The sequence below is a fragment of the Desmodus rotundus genome, chromosome 5, assembly GCF_022682495.2.
Source record: "Desmodus rotundus isolate HL8 chromosome 5, HLdesRot8A.1, whole genome shotgun sequence".
Classification (NCBI taxonomy): Eukaryota; Metazoa; Chordata; class Mammalia; order Chiroptera; family Phyllostomidae; genus Desmodus; species Desmodus rotundus.
The window spans coordinates 34,307,909-34,329,976 of record NC_071391.1 but is presented as its reverse complement, the minus strand read 5'-3'; the positions used below and the strand labels follow the sequence as shown (position 1 = coordinate 34,329,976).

Genomic DNA, 22,068 nt, shown 5'->3' with positions numbered 1-22,068 from the left:
AAAAGTATGTCTTTCAAAACTTAGTTAGGCTTCACCAAGGCAAATGATATTTTTAAAAAATGATATTCAAGGAAGGAAAATATATATAAAAAAATAATTTTAACTGCATATATAAGTTTTCAATGAGTACAGATAAAATAACCCACTAAAATAGCATTACAATAGCACCTTAATCATACGGTTTCCTATTTCTAATGAAAAATCCTGCTTTTAAATTTGTGCGAACCACTCAGGTTGCCATTTGTTTCCACTACAATAGGCCCAGATGCGTTTGTGGCTGTTGCAAGAGGTTAGATACTCTTTTCTTTCCTTCTGTTATAGCTTGCAAACTCCAAAATGGCAGCACTAATCTCAAAGGTGGCTCTCTGAACCCCATGTAAAGGGCGGTCTTGGTTGCATCGGCCTGGCGCTCATGGTCCGCAGCCTGTCGCCAAGGCTCAGCCTCACCAACCATGTTAGCTATGGGTTCTAGGACTCAGGATTTTAAGAAAAGAAAAATGGTCAAGCTTGCTCAGATTGTCTCCATATTTATTTGTTTTCAGGAGAGAAGTTAGGTGTTATATTTATTATTTCACTCGGTTTTGTTTTCAAAAGGGAGAGTGTTTCTTTCATGATAGAAAAATGTTAGAAGCATCTCTTAAATCTCATTCTCATGTTTTGCTCAGAAAATATATTAAAAATTGGCCCCCAAATCATCTCTCTCCTAAACTTGATCATGTCTATGGCTTATCAAAGGCCATGTTTAAAAATACAGTCAACCCATTTCCCTTTCAAAAAAATAACTACAAGTCTGGATATTAAATAAAGTGTCACAGATAGAATATGTGTTGCGTAAGGAGTGAGTGTTTTTCAGCATTTAAAAATTCTTTCAATGGTCTCATGCTGAAAAGATAAATACTGAGAAGACATGCAGTAAACAGTAACTCGGGACAGAAGGAAATGTAAATATAGGTTATTGCTTCCTCTTATGTTTTACAATATGAATCCTGGTTACAAAGAATCCTATATTTCTAAAATGAATATAACTCTGACACTCTGAATCTCTCTATGCTTTTATAATTTATACTACTGAGATCAAGTGTTGATTAGCTTCATTTAAAAAAAAATTATACATTGAGAAATATCCAGAAATGTTAAAAGCAATTAAACTTCTATTAGAAAGCTTGGAACAACAATTTTTCTATCTCCTCAAATTGAATGTTCTGATGAATATTTTAAGATCAAGTGCTAGTTTCCTGAAAAAGACATCAATTTCATGTAGTCAAGCTGTAACCATAAAATCATACGTAATCAATAAATAGTAATACTACTTCATAAAAATAGTTTGAATTGTTTGCTATTCATCTGAAAGCCCCAGTACCATAGGCAAACGCTAATTAAGGCAGCCACTTAATACAAACAACATTGAACTAATAAGTGAATACATCCAAAATAAAGAAGCAATAAAGAGGTAGTAAAAACATTAATAATAAGTAACTAATATGAGAACATCTCAGGGAACTTCTTCCATTACTGCTTTACAAATATGAGAAACAGAGAGAACTAAATGATCAAGTTATTTAACACCTACTGAGTTTTTAGAGAGGGAGCTAGAGAAAAAGGTAGGAAGCCACAAGCTAAACATCTTGACCTTAGTAATAGGAGACACACTGAAAATTCTAATAAGGGCAGAGCAAGGGAACACCTGGACCGTTATTTAATTAAGTATCTCAGCATGAGTTATAAAAGAGATATCAGAATGAGAAATTATTCCAAGATTTAATTGTCAAGACTGACTGTCAGAAACACCAGAGACATTCCCTTTCCTCCACATTTGAACTCTTTGTTTTGAAACATACAGACTTGCATATGGAATATAGAATCAGAACTAATCTTAAAACGACCACCGCAACAAACTACTGATTAAAAGCTCCTTGTGATGATAGCCAGATTACAGGTCCAGGTCCAGGTACTTCTTCGGGCACTAGGCTGGTATTTTAAATGCAGTGAGTACCACTTGGAACACTAAGTATGATTAACAAAATGAAGCAAGGACCTAAGTTAAAATCACTGGCTTTCATTAATAAGGTAGGAGATCAGAGTAAGCTATGACATTATGTGAATGATTTTTTAAGGATACAGAAAGGTATAATATTAATCTCAAGGAAAGGAATAATAAAATTCAGAATATGCTGCCCCAACTAGACTGAATCGCAGATCTCAGTGGTTAGAAAATACCCACAGCAGCCAAGAGAAACCACAGAGGCTGTGGTGGGTGCACAATGACTCCGGCGTCAGTATTCCCGAGGATTAATCACCAGGCAACCACACCTCTGTTGCTGTTCGAAAATGGAGACCACTTCCTCACCTATCTCAAAAAGCTGTGAGTTGAATTAATCACCAAGTACACAAAGGAAGGACAGAAATCAAAATTCCTTCCCAGGCCATAGTCATTATGATCTATATACAGTGTTACTCTGCCAGAAAAAAAAAATAGAATTTCTAAATTGTGTTACAATTATTCATAAACAAGTTATTCTTCCTTTCTAGACTATAAGCTCCTTGAAGACAGACAATCACTCATTAATCCTTACATTGCCCTCGGCATCTAACAGAAATGCAATTAATATCTGTTAAAGAACAAATTAATTATTACCAACATTTTCCCAAGTCTTAAGACTGTTCTCACAACTAGCCAAATCAGATAGTCCTAACAAGCAAATAAACATCAACTTCTCCCCATGATGCCGTTAGATGGTAAAATACAAAGCAGAAATTGGTTTGGGGCGATCAAAACAGCATGTGTATGCTACCTGGGAAACCACTGGGTTTCCACGAGGTGGTGCCGGGCAAATGGCAGAAAGAAAAAAGATAGGATTTTTTTGGCTTATGCATCACATCACAAAGGATGCTTAGACCACCACTTAGTCTATATTTCCTACGTCCACTTACACAACCATATACAGCATTCTTGAATAGTAGCCATATCGGTGCTGTTTACAAGAGAAGGGTACATTTGCAGCATTTTAAATTCCATTTTCAAGGAGGAAAGTATCCGAGTATAATCAGATGAGAGTAATAAAATACACTGACCTGGATCTGTTGCTGCAGGAGATTAATTTTGTGCTGCTGTTGCAGAAGTTGCTGCTGTTGTCTTGCAATCTATCAGAAATAAAGTTACATTAAGTTAACACGAAATGCTTACACCTTTGCCATTACCTCAGGCACCTCTCTTGGTATTACAAGAACGGTTTACTGCACTTCTATGTGATAGAGTTCCTATAAAACGAGAAAGGCAGAATCAGAAATTTGGAGAAAAGGAACAATTTCAAACAGGTGCCATTTCCCTGCTCACCCCCAACTCTTCATCTGCAGGTGAAAACCACCCGTGTCATGCTCGTGGGCAGCTCATCTGCATCTTCACCGACCATCTGGAAAGAATGGGAGTTTTGAAATCTGACCCTTGGGGAATAAAGACCGAAAAACTCTGGCTACATTTTTCTAAAGAGCTTAATTGGACGTAAAAAAAAAAAGTAAAATCTATAAGCAGACACAGGAAAGAAATTTCTATTAATTGTAATATGGTTGACTTTGGTGAAACCTTTTCTAATGTAAAGAGCTGCAGAACTGAAAAGACAAGTATCATCAAGGGAGTACCAAGAACACACAGCAAAACGTCAAAAATCGTTACCTCTTTTTGTTGATTTACAAAGGTACATCAGTGAAGTGATGTACAAAGCCTTTTTAAAAACAAAATGTAATATTTATCCATGTATCTTTCTGAGGGCAATCTGTTATATTCCCCTTGCTTCATCCAACAACCAAGTTCAACATCTTAACATATCATCTGGTCTATAAAAAGAAATATTAACTGCTTCATGCAAGCCCCACAGAAAACTCAACTTCCCCTCAGGAGAGCAAACAACTTCTTTAGGGTAAGGGTGTTTACTGTGAAACTGAGTTAGGCATCAGGCCGCTTGGTGCCTGAAAAGCTGAGCTGCTATAGCTTGAGGCCCAGGGCGATACCCCTTCGAAAGAACACACTCTGACCTAGAAAGGCAGAAAGAAAAGTGGTGAAAGAGGTCTTAGACTGATTTAGTGGTGCCCTTTAGGTAAGAGTTATTGGGGGGGGGGGGCTGTGATCCTATTTTTTTTTCTTTTTCCAAAAGCCAATGTTCTAGAATGAGCAATGTTGGATGTGAAAATGAGTGTGGATCAACCCCCAGCTCTATGCTTTGAATCTTTTTGATGCTTTGGCCTAGAGCAGAGGGAAACAGCCTAATCACATTTTCATTCCACAGAAGTTGACGAAATAGCAGCCTGCTTCCAACTACTGCTTTAAGGTTTCTGGTGATGACTGGCTCATACTGGAAGTCATGATCAAGCTGTCCCGGGCAGTTTGAGAAATGGGATCATTCCTCCCCAAAGCACTATAAGCAAAATGGAAACGGTACCTAATAAGGTTGGAAAGGCCCACTTTGCTTGCCATCATTCACATTAGAAATGGACATAGACGGGTGGGGGGGATGGGTGAAAAAGGTGAAGGGATTCAGAAGTACAAATTGGTTGTTACGGAATAAACATGTAGATGATAAGTACAGCACAGGGAATATATGCAGTAACACTGAATAACTGTGTATGGTGTCACATGGGTACACGAGTTATCAGGAGAATCACTTATCAGTTATGTAATAGCTAATCACTGGGGTGCACACCTGAAACTAATATAATATTGTATGTCAACTGTAATTGAAAAATTAAAAAATGATTTAAATTTTAAAAAAAGAAATGGACAACTCACTCGGTGACTTTAGGTTTGGATGCTGGATTCTCTGAATATTTATTTCCTCTTAGCAAACCAGTGAAACACCACTAGGCAGCTAATATTGATGGTCCCTCCTAAATGATAAAGTGCTGCATAGAAATGCATCCAGAGCACCACAGTGCAATTACTATCATCCACTCTAGACGTATGGCTTTGACACAGTGAAGTATGGTACATAAGCACCATGTGGCTCAAATTCTGAATTTTATTTGCCAATCGGTTGAGCTACATGCTCGCTTCATTGAGCATGACAACCTAGTTTTAAGTGTCATTTAATTTTCATTTTGAAATATAATTACAAAGTGTTCACTGTAAGATATCACTCGTCTGCAAATGTGTCAAGATTAATTTGTGCTAGCTTATTCACAAGTGTCAATAGTTAATTACTGTGTCATCTCTGGATGGCTAAATGACATTCTAACTTCTGATTTTTTACAGTGTTCCTTTATGTTATTTTCCATTAGGGGCTGAGTCCATATTCCTACATGTGGGCAAATATTCAAGCATATAAAATACCAGACGTCACAACTCATTAAAATCAACAGAGCATATATTGCTCTATATACCCCTATAAAATACATTTAACTGAAAAGATAATTCCAGTAATAATGCCAGATCCCTAAAAACTGCACATTAATTTGGGTCTGTCTGATCGAAAGCATCAGGGACTCCTCCATAGGATCACTGCTGTTAGATGAATGTACTCTTATGAGATGGGAAAAATATTTGGGAGAGTGATTTATGTTTTAAAAGATACATTTAAACTTTGCTACTTTTTCTTCCTTCTCACTTCTAAATCAATGAAGTCAAACTCCTATTGGAGCCGTGTGCTAATTTGTTTTCGATGATTTACCTATGCTATAAATAGAGTGACCACATAATTTGGCACCCAAACCTGGACAACTTTTGAGAGTGGAGAGGAGATTATGAACACTTATTCTGGAAAACAGATGTGCGATCACCTTAGCTTTAAAGTTAGAAAAAAATCATTGGATCTGTGGGCTAGAAGATCCTCAAAGTTTTTCTAAACCAGGACCCTCTGGTTTTGGACGAGAAGAGTAAGGCCCAGAGAGAAGTGACGTCCTCATGGTGAAGCTACATTGGGAAGACATGAGCTGCCTGTGTGAACAAGTGTCCCTGAGTAATTAATCAAATCCAAATGTTCTGGAAGGACATTATCGTTTCAGTTATGCCCAGGTGCTATGATGTCTTTCTTTGTCCTCTCTGTATCCCCTGAGTATTCTTGAAGACCCTGATTTACAAAAGGCTTCTTTGTTTCTCTCCTTCTTCTTCTCCTTCTTCTTTCTGGGGGAACGCTTATGACAAATAAACTAATCAATGTGATTACTCGCTGAGCTTGGCACATTCCACTTCTCCAGTTTGTCAGCTCCTTCTGCAGGGCTCACCTGTTCTTGCTGTTGGCGAGCAAGGTCCATTTGCTGCCGTTGTTTCTCAATTTGTGAGGCTGCCAGTTTTTTCTGTTCGTCGTGCGCTGCCAGGAGCTGCTCCCGTAAACTGATCAGCTGGGTAATCATGGTAGAGAGCTGTCGTTCTTTTTCTGCCAGGCTCTCAGGTGTACCTAAAATGGAAACGAGAAGATATCTCACAAGTTTGAGAAAAGTATGAATGAATTGGGGAAAGGGTAGGAGGGAGACAGACTTAGAAAGGGACTACCCTAAGACACTTAAAGATGTAGGAGAATAACTGGGGGTCATTGTGATTGTAGAAACACTACAGAGTAGGAATGTAGTGGATGCTATGGTCAGTCATTGCCCCTGCCAAGAAAAAGTATTGTTGCCAATGAAATTCTCACTCACTCTTCCCTCTTGCTCTTAAAAACCAAACCAAACCATAAAAAGCAGAATTCCTTAGCCCATTCTCTCCCTTTCACCACACTCCTCTCCTCTCCTCCCCTAAATCTATCAGATCAAGCCAGGAAACAAATGATACTTGGTACCAAAGATTAGAGACTGTGGGTTGTATTAATATTCTATAATCACTCTACCCTCAGTGACTGACATAGGATTTAAGATATAGTAGGTGCTTAATAAATGTTATTTAAGGAATTTTTTTGGTCATGTCCCTCATAAAATTTTTGTGTTATAATACAAAGATCTGTCTCTGAAGCTCAAAAGGCAGGGGTCACTCTCTTAGCCTCAGACGAAGAAACAACTGCCTTGCCCCAGGTAAGAAAGGATTGAACCTGACTTTTTTTTTCCCCTGTGAGGGGATCAAGCTAAAGTTCCCAAGTTCATCCTTAAAGGCAACAATGTTGCTTGGGGGACTCCGACTCCCCTTTGTCATTTGTCATTCTTCAAAGGGAAAAACACATTCAAGGTTGAAAAGGTTATGCATAAGGGTGTGCTGTTTAATGAATATGATGTCAGTGAACACTTATGGTATGCACTAATGGTGCTGAGCAGTCTTTTTATGGGCAAATTGCACAGCTCTCCTAAGTAAAGGATACGGAATCCTTTTGTGAATCTAAATTAGAGCATTTTACTGCAGCATGATAAGAATTTCAACCCACTGTATTTGAGCCACACAGGTTTCATTATGAAGAAATGATCTATGATTTGAAAGCTTTTCAGAAAGATGCCACCAGCTGTCAAAGGGGACAAAGATTGCCGATTTTTGTGCGTGTAGAAGTAGAGACTTCCAATCTCCTTATGAAACCCCCTTCATTCCTGCTAAGAAAGCACCAGGGTATCTGACAAACTAAAAATATTTTAACTAAGAGTGGCCATATTTTCTAAGTGGCCCCATGGAGAAAGGAAGTCTTCAGAAGATGCTGGTTAGCACTTGCTAGTATATGATTCCCAGAGGGTAAGACTGATGTCAGCAGAGAAGCTACGTTAAGGACCACCTTAAGATTCTTTTTTTTTTAAATCCTCACCCAAGGATATGTTTATTGATTTTTGAGAGAGAGAAACATCAATTGGTTGCCTCCTGTACACGCCCCCACTGGGAATGAAACCAGTAACCTAGGTATGTGCCCTGACCAGGAATCAAACCCAAAACCTTTTGGTGTATGGGACAACACTCCAACCAACTCAGCCACCTGGCCAGGGCTACCTTAGGATTCTTAATGTCAACCCAAATCCTAAACAAATAAACAAACTGTCAATATCTTTATCCCTTAAAGTTCACTGAGTAGAAAGATGGTCTAAAATCAAAATTAGAAGAAAAACAAGATAATAGAAATGATGTTAGAAAATGCATTCCACTGATAAGGGAACAAATACTGTATCAAGGGTAGTGAAGAGCTGTCTTTCTAGCTACTCAAATTCATTTTTAAAAATCAGCTTTTACTTCAGCAACAGGAATTTCAGCTTGGTAAAAGAAAGAACTTCTTGATCCAGAAAGTTAAAATATAAAAGCAGGTTCTCCCCCAGAGATCAAAAAATTTCTTCAAAAGCACCACAAACTCTGCTAACGTATATGTTAATATACATAGGAATAAAGCAAGTGTGATATAAAACAAGAAGATATAAAACAAGTATGAAATTAATTTACTTATTCATTTCATTCATTTCTCCTGAATGGCACCTATGTGCCAGGTACTAGATCAAGAACTGAGGATGCTGAAACCATGGTGAGGAAAAGCCAAGTTCCCTACTCTCATGCACTTTGTGGTCCAAAGTGAGGAGACACCTCAATCAAGTGATTGCACATGTGAATGTCAACTACAACTAAATAAGATCTACACACAAGACAGATATCCGGGGTAGGTTTAACCAAGTTTGGGAGGCCCAAGTGGAGGGATGGTACGGCTGAAAAAGTAAGAAATTCACAGGAAGATGAATAGAGTTAACGGAGGTGAAGAGTTGGAGGTCAAGGAGCTTTCAGAAGGAGAAAACAAGGAGGCATAGGCCCTCTGGAGTGGAGGAGGGGCAGTTTTGGTGTGTTCCAGAAGGTGAAAGGAGGTGATAAGGCTTAAGCAAGGAAAATAAGGGGGAGCAGAATATCAGGTGAGGCTAGAGAGGTAGAAAAAGGTCACACATTTCAGCTCATTGTAGACAATGCTAATCAACTTCATATTTATTCTAAGGATATTCCAAAATCACTAAAGTATTTTAAGCAAGATGATATGGTCATTTTGGCTACAGTGTGGAGAATAGTTTGGAAACCTATGAAAATAGATAAATTAGAAATATGCACATTTTATTACACATTTTTTTTGCAACATTCTGATCTACGTGTAATTTTCTTGTTATACCTGTCTACTTGATGTAAGTTTAAGAGAAATCTTATTGGATACTGGGAAAGTTACTGAACCATAATTCTTTATTAATGAAGAAGAGCATTCATAGGAACTTTGGGTCAAAGATCAATACAGAGACTGGAAATTTTTCACTTCTCCTAGGTTTAATAATGTCTTTTCAATAGTCATCAATACTTCCCTCTTTCACCTCTGCACAGGAAAAAGAGGAGCTGAGGATGACCCATGAGCAACTTCTTAGCCTCGTCTGTTCAAAGTGAAGCCAACGGGTCTGTAAATGCACTGGTGCTTCCAATGCTAATGGACATGTATAAGTATATCTAAATTTACAAAATAACACCATTTTATTTAATCACTTTTTACAAAAAAGTGATTCACATTGTTTTATTATAAAAATTCAGTGACATCTAAATAAGTTTCCCATTGAACTTAAAAATGTGTTTAAGAAAAAATCAAGTCAGATATCAATATTTTTAATAGGATTTAAGTACTCATATTGTCTGTCACTATCTTTTCCTTAACTTTGAGAAGCACATACATATTTTGAATAGATATAAGTAGAATAACAAATTCAGTGGGAATGAAATGTAGCAATGTAACAAATCTAATATTACCCCTGAATGGGAAATTATATATATATATAATTATAGATAGATAGATAGATAGCCATTAGTCCCTTGGGGGTCAAAGTAAAGAGAAATCAACTTACACCACACAATTGCTCACATTCTTTAAATGTGTAGGCTGATTCATGAGTGTGTGGTCATTTTTCTGTTCTGTACCCATTGTATTTGATCACATGTGATGGTTCAAACCCCGTGGTGCTTGGTTTTCTGTTTTAATTAACAGCAAATGTTTATGCTGCTGTGATAAAAATAACATCAAGGCTGAATCACACTGACCAACCACCCTGAAAAGAAAAGTTATCTCAAAAAATATGAGTGTAATTGAACATGCAACTTTGCCATGGCAAAGGAACTGTAACCACCAGAGTTGTTGATGAAGAAGACAGTTTATGGGACATAGTGAGGCAACCTGAATGCTGCCAGCCTACGTCAAGGAAGACAAAGGGCCACATAGAATGCTCTTCTGAGGTAGCTTAACTCTATGTAGAAAATCTTGTCTTAAATTGTTTGGAGGTTTGATACAATCAACTTGGAAAAAAGGTAGATCAGATACTGAGGCTCTGCCCAGGCCAGCAGAGGTCATCAGTAGCTGCCTGACATCATCTGGTTCACAACCTTCGGGCGATCTTAGAACAGTTCTCTAAGAAGCATTGCCAGAAATGTGTCCCTCCCACACGAAAACAGAGGTGGTTTCATAAACCGCAAAAAGGGAACCAGCAAGAAAAGCTTCTGCACGCGGCTTCTCTACAGGTCAGCGTGCCTGCTTTTATCCAATATCACACACAGTGTACGCCTGACACTTTCCACTCTAGACTGTATCTGTTCTCCAACTCCAAAGACAGTGCAGCAGTTTTTTATTTTATTTTTTTTTCCGTGGGGTCGTCTTTATCCCCAAACCACATCTGTCTTGAGTTTCTCTCAGATTAGTCAGGTGGATCAGGGCTCCCCAGGGCCTGCTCCAGCTGAAGTATTTTAATTTGACTAAACACCTGATTTATTTTATCTCTCCGATGAGAAAGGCAGTTTGTCTTAATAGAGCCTGTCAGCCCACAGCCCCATTCACAGCAATTTACAGGCAGCCAGGGACGCTGGGAGAGAAGAGTGCCGTGATTCTGTATTTTATCCTCCTCCAGAAAGCACCTAAAAGCAGCTATTCACTGCTACTGCATGTGGCATTTTAGAACTGAATTAGCTTTTTATTCAAGTAACTACACTTGTTGTGAATAGCTTATCTGTAAAATTGCTACATTCACTACTGATTTTATTAACCTTTGGCTCTATCACAAAATGGTCTTCAGTTAGGAAAGACCTTTAAAATTGACACATTTTTTTTTCTTAGGGGCCTTTATTCCAGTGACTTCAGATTTACTGAGTTTGAGCCATTGAATTCTTTACCAGTTGTACTTAAAATTTTGAGTCTCAATAGGAAGTCAATAGTGTGTAAATAAGGAAACACTTTTCAAAATGTAAATATGGCAGCAATTTCCTCCATCAAAAGTTTTCAAATACCATCTTTCACTAGAATGGTTTCAAAAGCAGCCTTCTAGCCCTTTTTGGCTATAATCTGAAGAACTTGAAACAATTAGCTAAAAATAGACTATTTTTAACTCTTCAAACTATAACTACCTGTCTCTGTAGGCCCAAAGCCAACAGACAATTCAAAATTGATGAGAATTTAAGTAAAGTAATAAGTTAATTAGGGAAAAAATCCCTTCTTGATATAAAACAAAAAATTAAAATTAAAAATCTAGAAATTAAAATTAAAAGCTTAAAATTTATCACAAATGTTAGCACTGAAATGTGCCAGTCAACTTTGCCCATGTGAAATATATACAATTACAATCAGTGGTGTTAGAACAAAGACTGGACATTGGGAAGTCTCTGAAGACTCCACACCTGGACTTCCACAAATAAAAAATGTAAACAGGTCACTCATAGGTGTCCTCTGAAAGTGTACCACTGCTATGTGGTGACAACTAACTTTTTTTAGTGAGAAAGCCCAAAAATAAGCACGGTAGTGGAAAGACTGACAGAGAGAGAGAGGGAGGGAGGGAGGGAGGCAGGTGGAAAGACGAGAGGAGGGAGAGGGAAGAAGAGAAGGTGTGCCCAAGGACAACTAAATTAAATTTTATATATTTCTCGGCATACTTTTTTTATCTCTCCATTTTTATAAGATAAAGGGCAATGGTGTTAAAACACAATGTTTACCAAGCCAAATAAGACTAATATCAACAAATAGCATTATCCAAAAAAAAAAAAAAAGGCATTATCTACAAATGTGTGTAGGGAGTTTAAAGACTTCTACCTAACCATTCTCCTGTACTGGATCACACACTACTGTCATAAACTTAATAGGACTTAACAACGAAGTTAGAAGAAGCCTGGTTGCCTAAAAGTGTGTCTGTGTTTAAAACAACGGGGAAGGGTAGTAGTGGCCTTAGAGTGGAGTTCTGATGAAGATATGCTTTTCCACATCAATCCTAGAAAGATTAAAGTACGTAACTGGAATTCCACAGCAGCATTAATCAAGGAACTCAGCCAACAATACAGAAAGATTTAAATTAAGTTGAAAAGAAAAGCTCTTAAGAGTCAATTCCCTGGTCAGTTCCAATTTTTTTTTTAATGGGCATTGTTTAAGAACAAAGCCAAAATACAATGCTAGTCATAAAAGAAAGCTGCATTTGACCTTTGCTGCCCACAGGTAACCTGGTTAAACTGCTGCGTCTCACACGGCAGCCTCCTCACACATCAGATAGGCTGTGATGTCTCCACTTCACAAGCTCGGTCCATCATTTAGCATTGGCCTTTTTGGATATAGCCTTCTTTTAAATGTCACAAAATAGGGCAGCAGAAAGTCAACAAAAAATAAATAGGGTAAGCTGAAGAAACGAACAATCTATCAGAAGGTCCCCTGATAAAAGTTACTTTGTGGTGACTGCCTGAGAAAGGAGCCCCTGTCCCAGTGTATACCAGCAGCTAATTTGAGTTCTGAATCCAACAGCAGTTTTAAAAGCTTTCTACTCTAAAGGGCCCCAGTGCATCATAAAGATAAAGGATTTCAGTACAAAACCACCACAAAGACCTCTATTATCTTATCAGTCTTTGGTTACAACAGCTGAACCAATATGACTAAATTCTGAATGACTTTTTTCAAAACAGCAAAATACTGGAATTTCTTTGTTTTCTCATCAGTCAGCTATTGTCATTGCTCCCATATGCTACTGTCCATTTCTTAGTAAATAAAAAGTTTAATAAATGCAGCAATTGTGCTCTTAGAATTCACTTAGGGACCGCTACACAGGAAATGTGGCTCACGGATTTTTTTTTTTTTTTGCTGGACATATGAGAATTTCCTTCTTAAATTGTAAACAACTCTCATTTAAAAATGTCATTAAATTCTCCTTTGGATACACAAGATGAGGATACCCAGGAACTCCTTAAATTAAGATCAAACTCTCAGGTCTCATCTAGGCACGCTCACCTCTCTTTCAGCTTCCCCTCCTTCTAGCTGCAGAGGGAAGTCAATTCCTGGATCAACTGAGGTCTATTCATGTTGCGGATCCCAAAAGAACAAGAACAATCCACGGAATTCTGCCATCTAGGTCCTAACCTCACAGCTGGGGCTGTAGCCCATTGTGCTTTATTACCCCATCATTCTAGGATCCGGAAATGAAGGTATCCTGAAATATCTCGTCTTCAGTATAACACAGGCTGCCTTTACATTACTGTTCTCTGTCGATGCTAATTAGTCAATGGCTATATCTCCATAATTTACACATAAAAATGGTAATTTTTGGACTCTCAGAAACAAGGAATTCTTTGGGCCTTTGGGGAGAACAAAAATATTAGTTGTTTCAATATTGCCACCAAGTATTACAGAATTGGCTCTTTCTCCAGAAGTTCCATCAGGATTAGGAGGTAGGAAAGGAAAGATGAAGAAAAATAGACCTTATATAACAAGGCAATCTTAAAAGATTTTATGTGTTATCTTCTTTAATCTTCCTCCTAAAGGTTGCATTGTTATTTTCACTTCAGAGATTACAAAAACTAAGCTATAGAGAAGTAAAGAAACTTGATCAAGTCAGAGCATTCGACTGGATCTGGATTCAGGTCTTCTAATTCTTAAACCAAGGACATATGGAGCCTAACACTGAGGTATCTTCCCTCACACTGACAATACGTAGTAGGGAATTTCTAAAAGTTAGAAGCAATGCTCTAAGGAACCTAGTATTTTAATGCCACATAAGGCTTAAAAATGTATAACTTCTCATAATGCTTTGTTAACAAAATAAGAAGTTTAAAAGGTTGGCTAGGCAATCAATCAGACAACCAAAGAGGTGAGTAAACTGAACTTTGACATCTTATGGATGTAAAAACCGATCTTGACATGAAGTGATACGCCTGGAGTTACTCAGGAAAACAGCACCCAGCCTGGCAGCCAAGAGCCTCTGTTCTGTCTAATCCCCAAGCCCTCTCTCCCCAAAGAGGATGTGGCCTCCCGGTTCTGAGCCCAAATACAAAGATCACGTAGACCGTGCATTCCCAAACATTCCAGATCCAGTAGTTATGACACCGATGAAAGGCTGAGAAACAGACCAAACATTTGCACACACTAAGTGTGTGCCGTCTTGGGGTACAGTTCCCCTGCAAACCAAGGTGGTCAGGTGCTAGCCAAGGGGAAGTTACCAGGAGAAATCTAGGAATTGTGCCTGCCTGGCGAGGTTTGAAGAACCTCCCACATACAACTAAGGCTTAGGACAGGGCTGTACAAACACACCATACACCTTGGCCACTTCAAGAGTGTACTTACAACTTGCCTAGTGTAAATATGGGAAATCCCTGCCCAACCCCAATGTGCCTCATTGTACAATAAGTATAACTGCTTAAACCTACATAGCAATTGCTTTGTGTTAGGAAGAGCTTTATACAGGGCGTGGCACAAATAACACCCCCTCTTATTGCAAAATCGTAAGCATGTAATTCTGTAACATAACAATATCACACACAAGCACACCATGTGACATTTTAGGTGAAATGTCAAATTAAAACTATAAATCATTATACCTATATTATTACCCTACCAACCACACTCAAGCAGGCCTTACTTGTGCCAGACCCTGTATAATTATGGGGGGAGAGGGTCAAAAGTGGGCTTATAATTGTGAGTACCGAAAACAGAGTTAGTTTATTCTTGTATTACTTATTATTATTGTATTATTTTTCATGTGAACAACTGTAAACCTACTTTTGCCCCATCCTGTGTGTGCATCTGTGTGTACACTCATTTGTTCCTCACGACCATCCTGTATAGTGGTTCATATTTGTATCCCCATTTTCAAGATGAAGAAACTGAGGCATAAAAAGGTCAACCAATTTTCCCAAGTCCTAAGCTACTAGATCATATATTTCAGATTCAAAACAAGCAGTTTGGCCATAGATTCTGTCCTTTTACCCATTCTGATAAATTGAGAATGGGACTCCTAAATGATCCCTCTTCTCAAAAGGGAATTTTCCAGCCAGGCTGGTGTACCTCAGTGGATTGAGTGCCTGCCTGTGAAGCAAAGGGTCGCCAGTTCGATTCCCATCAGGGCACATGCCTGGGTTGCAGGCCAGGTCCCCAGTAGTGGGTGCATGTAGAGGCAACAACACATTGATGTTTCTCTCCCCCTCTCCCTCCCTTCCTCTCTGTCTATAAATAAATAAATAAAATCTTTAAAAAAAAAAAAAAAACTAGTTCATCCAGCAGACTGTGTAGCTGAAATTCTCCTTATAATTTTTTTTTGAGATTTTTTAAATACAATGTTTCCCCATGTCCTTAGTAAAATGAAAGAATTTACCTAGGAAGTACCCTTTGCTCTTTAACAGAGTTCAGCCCACTAGCCCAAAACCCTTCCAGTCTAAGTCGCAAATATCTACTATTGCATGTAGTCATTTTCCATTATTAATTTCATCTCTCACCCTCATGCTCATTCTCTTTCTCTTGTTCTGTCCCTCTCGCCTTATTTCCTTCAAGTCCTAAACTCTTCGTGCCAAGAACCCCCTACATGCACTTCTGTGTTTAACTCTACTGGACCTAGTATGTAGACCTGGACCCTTAAATATTGGAATTTTGTCTTTCCCCAGCAGACCGATTTGCTGGTCTTATGGGTTTTAGTGCTTTTTTGGCTCCTCTGTGAATCTCCCATGCCATGTCTGGCATCATGAAATGCATCCCTGCCCCTGACTGCTTGATCAGCAGTCCAGATAGCCAAGACCAAGTCACTTTTTTTTCTATATTGTTTGTAGGGATCAGGACATCTCAGTGGACCTGGTGCTGCCAATGCTAAGACTTTGATGGGAATGTGTGCTAAAAGCTTTAAGTTGAAACAAAACTGAAAAACAACTATGGGAGGTTGTTTATTTGTGTTTTTACATAATCATAGATAGTTCACAGTTCCCCAAAGTATAGCACTGAGTATCTGACCAGATAACAGTCCAGTAATACCAATTCTACCCATCACATATACTCCGGTTATGAGTCTGTAGAGAGGAAATGGGGACTTCGTATTTATTCTAAAAGTGCTTTTTATTTGATTTTTCTCTCATCATTGAATACAGCAGGATAAATAGCATATTGTTTCCATTCTCAATTTTCACTTTTTCAATGATTTCTGGGTACAGTAGGTGGTATCAGCATCATATTGTGTTCAGAAAGTTCTTTTGAAGGTTATCTAATGATTTTCATGTGGAATTCACAATATTTGGGGCACAAATATTAAGAAATGCCAAAGAAAGAAAGAAGAATGGCAAAGCCCGGGTCCAGAGATGATCAAGGGTCTCCCATCACAGGATGATTTTTAACTTGCTGAAGTAGAACTTGAAAAAAATATTTTTAAAACATTTCTAGCCTCTTTCTTTTAAAAATGAAATTCAATGTCAGTGCATGTTTGTTCAGCCTATAAACAAAAATTAGTTTATTAACAAATAGGATGTCCCATTCTTATACTGAAACATTCTCCTACAAATGCACAAAAAAGCATAATTCAAGATTTTAAAACAAGATTACTTTAAACAATAACTGTAGGTTACAGATGGAATTTTTAAAATTCCATCTGAAGTTTGTAAATATCACTTCCTAATATAACTTTAAAATGTTCATGGTTTTGCAATTGTCAAATGAATAAAATAAGGTTTTTTAATTAAATTATTTAACTTGAAGGCAAAAAGCTGCATGTTTCACTCAGAAGCAAGAAGGGGATAATAGGTGAGTACCGGAGCCTCATGGGGAGCACCCACAATCGATGCAGCAGTGCTGAAAAACTACCTCAGTGGCGCTGGACGCCACCTTTTGAAGAGGAAACTGTCTGAAAAGGAAACTCCTATATGATTACAGTAGGTCCATTTAAGGGTGGTACTCAAAAAGATCTTTGCCTGTGAAAAAAATAAAATAAAATAAAAAACAATCACAGTGGTCCCAGGAGAACTGCAAAGGCAGCAAACTCTGCCCACAATAGATCTCAAGTTCATGCTGGACTTGAGTCCCCGCTGGACTCTCTTGGCTCCCCACCCAGGTTTGAAGACTGGGTGTGAACTAGATATGAATCTTAGTGCTACTCATAAATTTATAGAGAATATCCACGGGGAGAAAGAGCAAATGATAGGCCACAGTGGGTACTTCTTACTTGACAGCTTTTTAAAGGCAGGGTACATGTTACATGCACGTCCATGACAGAGCACAGACATAACTACGGTGTCTACCATTTATTCTGTGCTCAGTAAAGTTGGAATGAACTAATAAATATTTCTTAGCCAGTAGTTCCCAGAACAGTTGGAGACAGGCAGTCACAGTAACTGATAAACCAGATGGAACTGCTCTGAACTTTAGCAGTATCTGAGTCATACCTGAGTTGCCTCTAGTTTGGTAACCATTGTACCTGACTGAGCTCAATGGTCATCCTCACAGCTGTGTAAGCAGCAGAAAATGAAATCCAGTAAAATAATAGAGATAAGTAATAAAACTTGAACAACTAAAGAAGTGTATATTCAGATTCAATACACATTTTTTTTGAATACATAAGATGGTCCAAATACTTTCTATATGCTTGGGTTAGTACTTAGCATTTTGATCTGTTTCAACAAACTTGGGGAAAATAAAGTTGAAGAAGGTGAAAAATAGGTTCAAGATACCATAGCTTGTGATCAGTAGAGCCACGATTCGAAGCCAGGTGGTCTCATGCCAGACCCAGACTCTTTCCAATAAACCACAAATGTTTCTGAGAGGAAAAAAACCCTGACAACTACTGTAAGACAATGATGTCATACACAGCCTTCATGAAATCCTTCTGTATCTTTTTAAAAGTTAAATACCTTTATGGTAGGTATTGTGGTATTAAAAGGCAAACTAATTTATATTTAGGACAATTATAGTTTAATATTATTTAAGGTCTTGTAAAGAATAAATAAAGTCGAGTGGCTAAGTGGGTTAAATCTATATAAACAGACTTAAACATTCTCTACTTAAGAAAGTGTTACACGTAGAAATTCATTTTTTGATTGTATGAAGGATATTTCAAATGGCTCTGTGAACAGCAACTATAACTCAGAAGGCAGACTCAGCAAAAGGGCCCTATAAATTACATGGAGTAAGCAATTACACAGGAGATGTTTCAAAGGAATTTATGCTATTGTATTAACCCTTTCTAACATTACCTCCTTTGAATAAAAGTGAATTCTATGCCAAGAAACTAGAATCAAAGAACAAGTTCTAACTCTTAATTGCCCAAAGAAATAACTGCCGGAGTTACAGTTGATTGGCCCACTCATTATTCCACAAAAGCTTTTTTAGGAAGATGTTTTTTGAAAGTATAATTTTTCCACTTTCATTGAATTTATTGGGATGACATTGGTAAACAAAATGATATAGCTTTCAGGTTCCAGGTGCACAGTTCTACAACACATCACCTGTACACCGTACTGTGTGCTCACCACCCCAAGTCAAGTCTCCTTCCACCACCATTTATCCCCCACACCCTCCTCCACCTCTCTCCATCCCCCACTCTCCCCACTGGCAACCACAATACTGTTGTTCATGTCCATGAATTTTTTCTCTCTTTTTTCTTTTTTGCTCAATCCCTCCACCCTCCACGCAGTCCCCCGACAGCCATCAGCCTGTTTTCTATCTAAGAATCTGTTACTATTTTGCCTGTTAGTTTATTTTGTTCGTTAGATTCCACATTTCATAGCAATATTTTTCCTGATGTATCCCCTCAAGCAAGGAAAACAAAAGAAACAAATAAGCAAAGAGGACTACATCAAACTAAAAAGTTTTGGCACAGCAAAGGAAACCATCGATGAAATGAAAAGACAACTCACTGAATGGGAAAACATGTTCACCAATGATATATCTGATACCAGGTTAATATCCAAAATTTATGAAGAACTTATACTAATCAACATCAAAAAACCAAACAATCCAATTAAAAAATGGGCAAAGGACCTGAACAGACACTTCTCCAAGGAGGACATACAGAGGGCCCATAGACATATACTCAATGTCATTGATCATCAGAGAGATGCAAATTGAAACCACAATGAGATATCACCTCCCACCTGCCTAATGACCCAGTGATTCCATTCTGGTAATTTATCCAAAGTAACCCAAAAAGGATACTTTAGGTGACAAAATCCATCCTTTGACTGAATTTCAAGAGTGGAGAAAGTAACCTTGGCTGTGTGACTACAGACTGATCTGCGTCAGTGTTTCCCAGCATTCATAACTGCATGCCTCCCACCCAGCTTTGTCACTTTATACTTTGTAGGCCTCCACTAGCCAAGATTTCGTTTAGCTGACTCACTTTCTAGAGTTTGTTTAAGAAAATAATAAGTGTATAGAATATGCCTTTATAATCTACAAGCAATATCATTTGAGATTTCTGCTGTACTACATGTCAAAAACAATTTTAATTAAGTCAAATGGGTATTTGCAGCTTGTTTCTTTTATACCTACTAGCATAAAACAAAGTTGAAAAATTTAAGGTATTCATTGACTTTATAAAAATAATGCATCCTTAACATCCTATTGACACATCTATAGCATATCCCTTCATCTCTTTCAAAAATGTTGACAGGGTTAGTTTCTATCTAAATATTTAATGTGCTGGGATTCGAGCAGTACTGAATTATCACGCACCAATGACATATTCTTTTTTTATATTTTATGACAACGGCAATTTGCCTGATCACTTTTTTGGCAACAATAATGATCAAATCTCCTGACTTACTCGATTTGTCATTTGTCTTTTAATTTGTTTAATATTAGCTATTTCCCCAGCACCTATAACAGTTCCAGATACATAGGAGGTCTTCATGAAGAATACTAGTATGTGAATTCATTCATAAAATTCATCATGCAAATTAGAAATTAATAAATTAGAATTCAGAAATTCATTTCTTCAACAAAAGGAGGCACTGTTAATTTGTACATCAAGAATACAAGGGTAAACCAAGACAATCTCAGTTAAACCAGAACATGTAAGTACCCTACTCATTAATGTCAGTTTCTGACCAGTAATGTGATATAAAAAGAACCCGATAAGTGATAAACTTCATAAAAATTCTATGATATATATTTTATGTTATTGGAAAAAAGCCTGAAATACAGATGACACAATCCTATAGAAGAATTAGGCTTAATTCATCACTATTGAAAATGTGTATAACTTTATAATAAATACATATTTATTTATTACATATATAAAGTGTATATATATGTATATATTTAATAGACCTATTATTTAGAGTACTTCTAAAAATGTAATCTTGATTTTATGAAGCTTGTACAAATGCTCCTATCTGCCAAGTATTCTAAAGAGACTTTTAACTTAACATTCATAATAGTCAATCCATTTTCTATGAAGTGTAATTCCCAATTAGAGGATATTAAGGTCATGCTAATTTTTCCTATTTTAGAAGAGACAAACTTATGATTTTACTTAGTAATTAACTAGCACAAAATGCCCATGTAAAAAATTAGAATATTAAAATATATAAATCTTACATTAGATCATTATGAATTTTAATTTTGATATTCAGTACATGTTTGTCTTTCATATGATGAAAATACAAACACATAAATCAATGAAAAACTTACACATGCCTCTGAAGATTCTAAGGCCCTGGGTTACACATATAATGAAGCAATAATGAAAATTATTGTAAAGGAACACTAATGGAAAGTCTTGTCTAGCATAAAAACAGTAAAATAAAAACTCTCCCACTTTATTTGAAGTAGAAAATCCAACCAAATTTTTGGAAATGCTCCTATCTGCCAAGTCTTCTAAAGAGACTTACATTCAACAAAAGCCATAGAGTCAATGGCCTTAGAATACAACCTGTGGAAATGTATTTCCCCCAGTTCTACAAGACAGTATGAGAAAGTCAGCATGTCTATAATTATTCAGAGAGTTTCTAGTTAAGTCTCTAGGAAATTACCAGTAATACTGGGTTTTTTTTACTAATTTCTTTCTATTTTTTTACCAATTTCTTACTAATATAGAAAAATAAATAATTACCAAATTATATTAATAGGAACATAAAAGGAAACCACCAACACCTCCAGAACTGAGCTAAATTTCAGTCCTAAATTATATGTTCAAGCTTATACATAGGCAGTTCTAACTAAACGTTACCAAGCATAGTTTTAAACAAAAGGGAATTAAAAGGTTCTAAAATGAAATATAATTCCTACTCCAATCCATGAATAAATGTATTTAATAAAGTATAGTTAATTACTAAACACTACCTGCAATGAAGAAACTGAAGAATCTAAACTAAGTGAAAATATAAAGGCACCGTGAAAGCAAGAAAACCTATTAAATGTGATTTGGGAAAAGGGCTTCTCCCATTTTGGAGCTTTTCAGGCACTGCTGTATAGGGACACCTGCGTTATGCTGTAACAGTGTTAGTTCACAGTGGTAAAAACTACATCAAAAACAACAGAGATCGGTTTTGTTTTGTTTTGTTGGGGTTTTTTTCAAGGAAATAGATAATTTTTATTTTTATTTTTTTTAATTTTTATTGTTTTATTTTTAAAGGAAAAAATTCTAAAATACTGACATGAGCATCAGTTTAGAATTTTCAGGACTGCACAGTTCCAAAAGCAAATCATTAAATCACTGTAATCCAATATAACTAAAAAGAGATTTGGTGTGAATTTAGACTCAAATTCAGTAAATAATAAATGTTAACATTTGTATAAAAATTAGTTTTCCAACATCTTTCTATAAGCAAAGAGTGAATTAGCCGATTCAGAGCAGAAAAAAAGAAGCCAAAGTAACTCACACATATATCTGTATTCTTTGGGGCAAGGAGATGAAGGAAACAAGACTCTCAAAAGAAGATTCACAAGTTAGAGTTTTGGGCCAATGTACTCTAGGTAA

At 37.1% G+C, this 22,068-nt stretch overlaps 1 protein-coding gene across 21 annotated transcripts in view; it reads right to left on the bottom strand.

Annotated features, from left to right (window-relative positions):
* SOX6 (SRY-box transcription factor 6) overlaps positions 1–22,068 on the bottom strand; it is a 597,341-nt gene that overhangs the window by 189,984 nt on the left and 385,289 nt on the right. For all 21 annotated transcript variants that reach the window (XM_053924605.2, XM_045194160.3, XM_024558829.4 and 18 more), the window contains 2 exons: positions 6,211–6,383; positions 3,073–3,141 (listed from right to left, as the gene is read on the bottom strand). In XM_053924605.2, the coding sequence (XP_053780580.1) occupies positions 3,073–3,141; positions 6,211–6,383 (242 nt within the window). The remainder of the gene's footprint in view (positions 1–3,072; positions 3,142–6,210; positions 6,384–22,068) is intronic.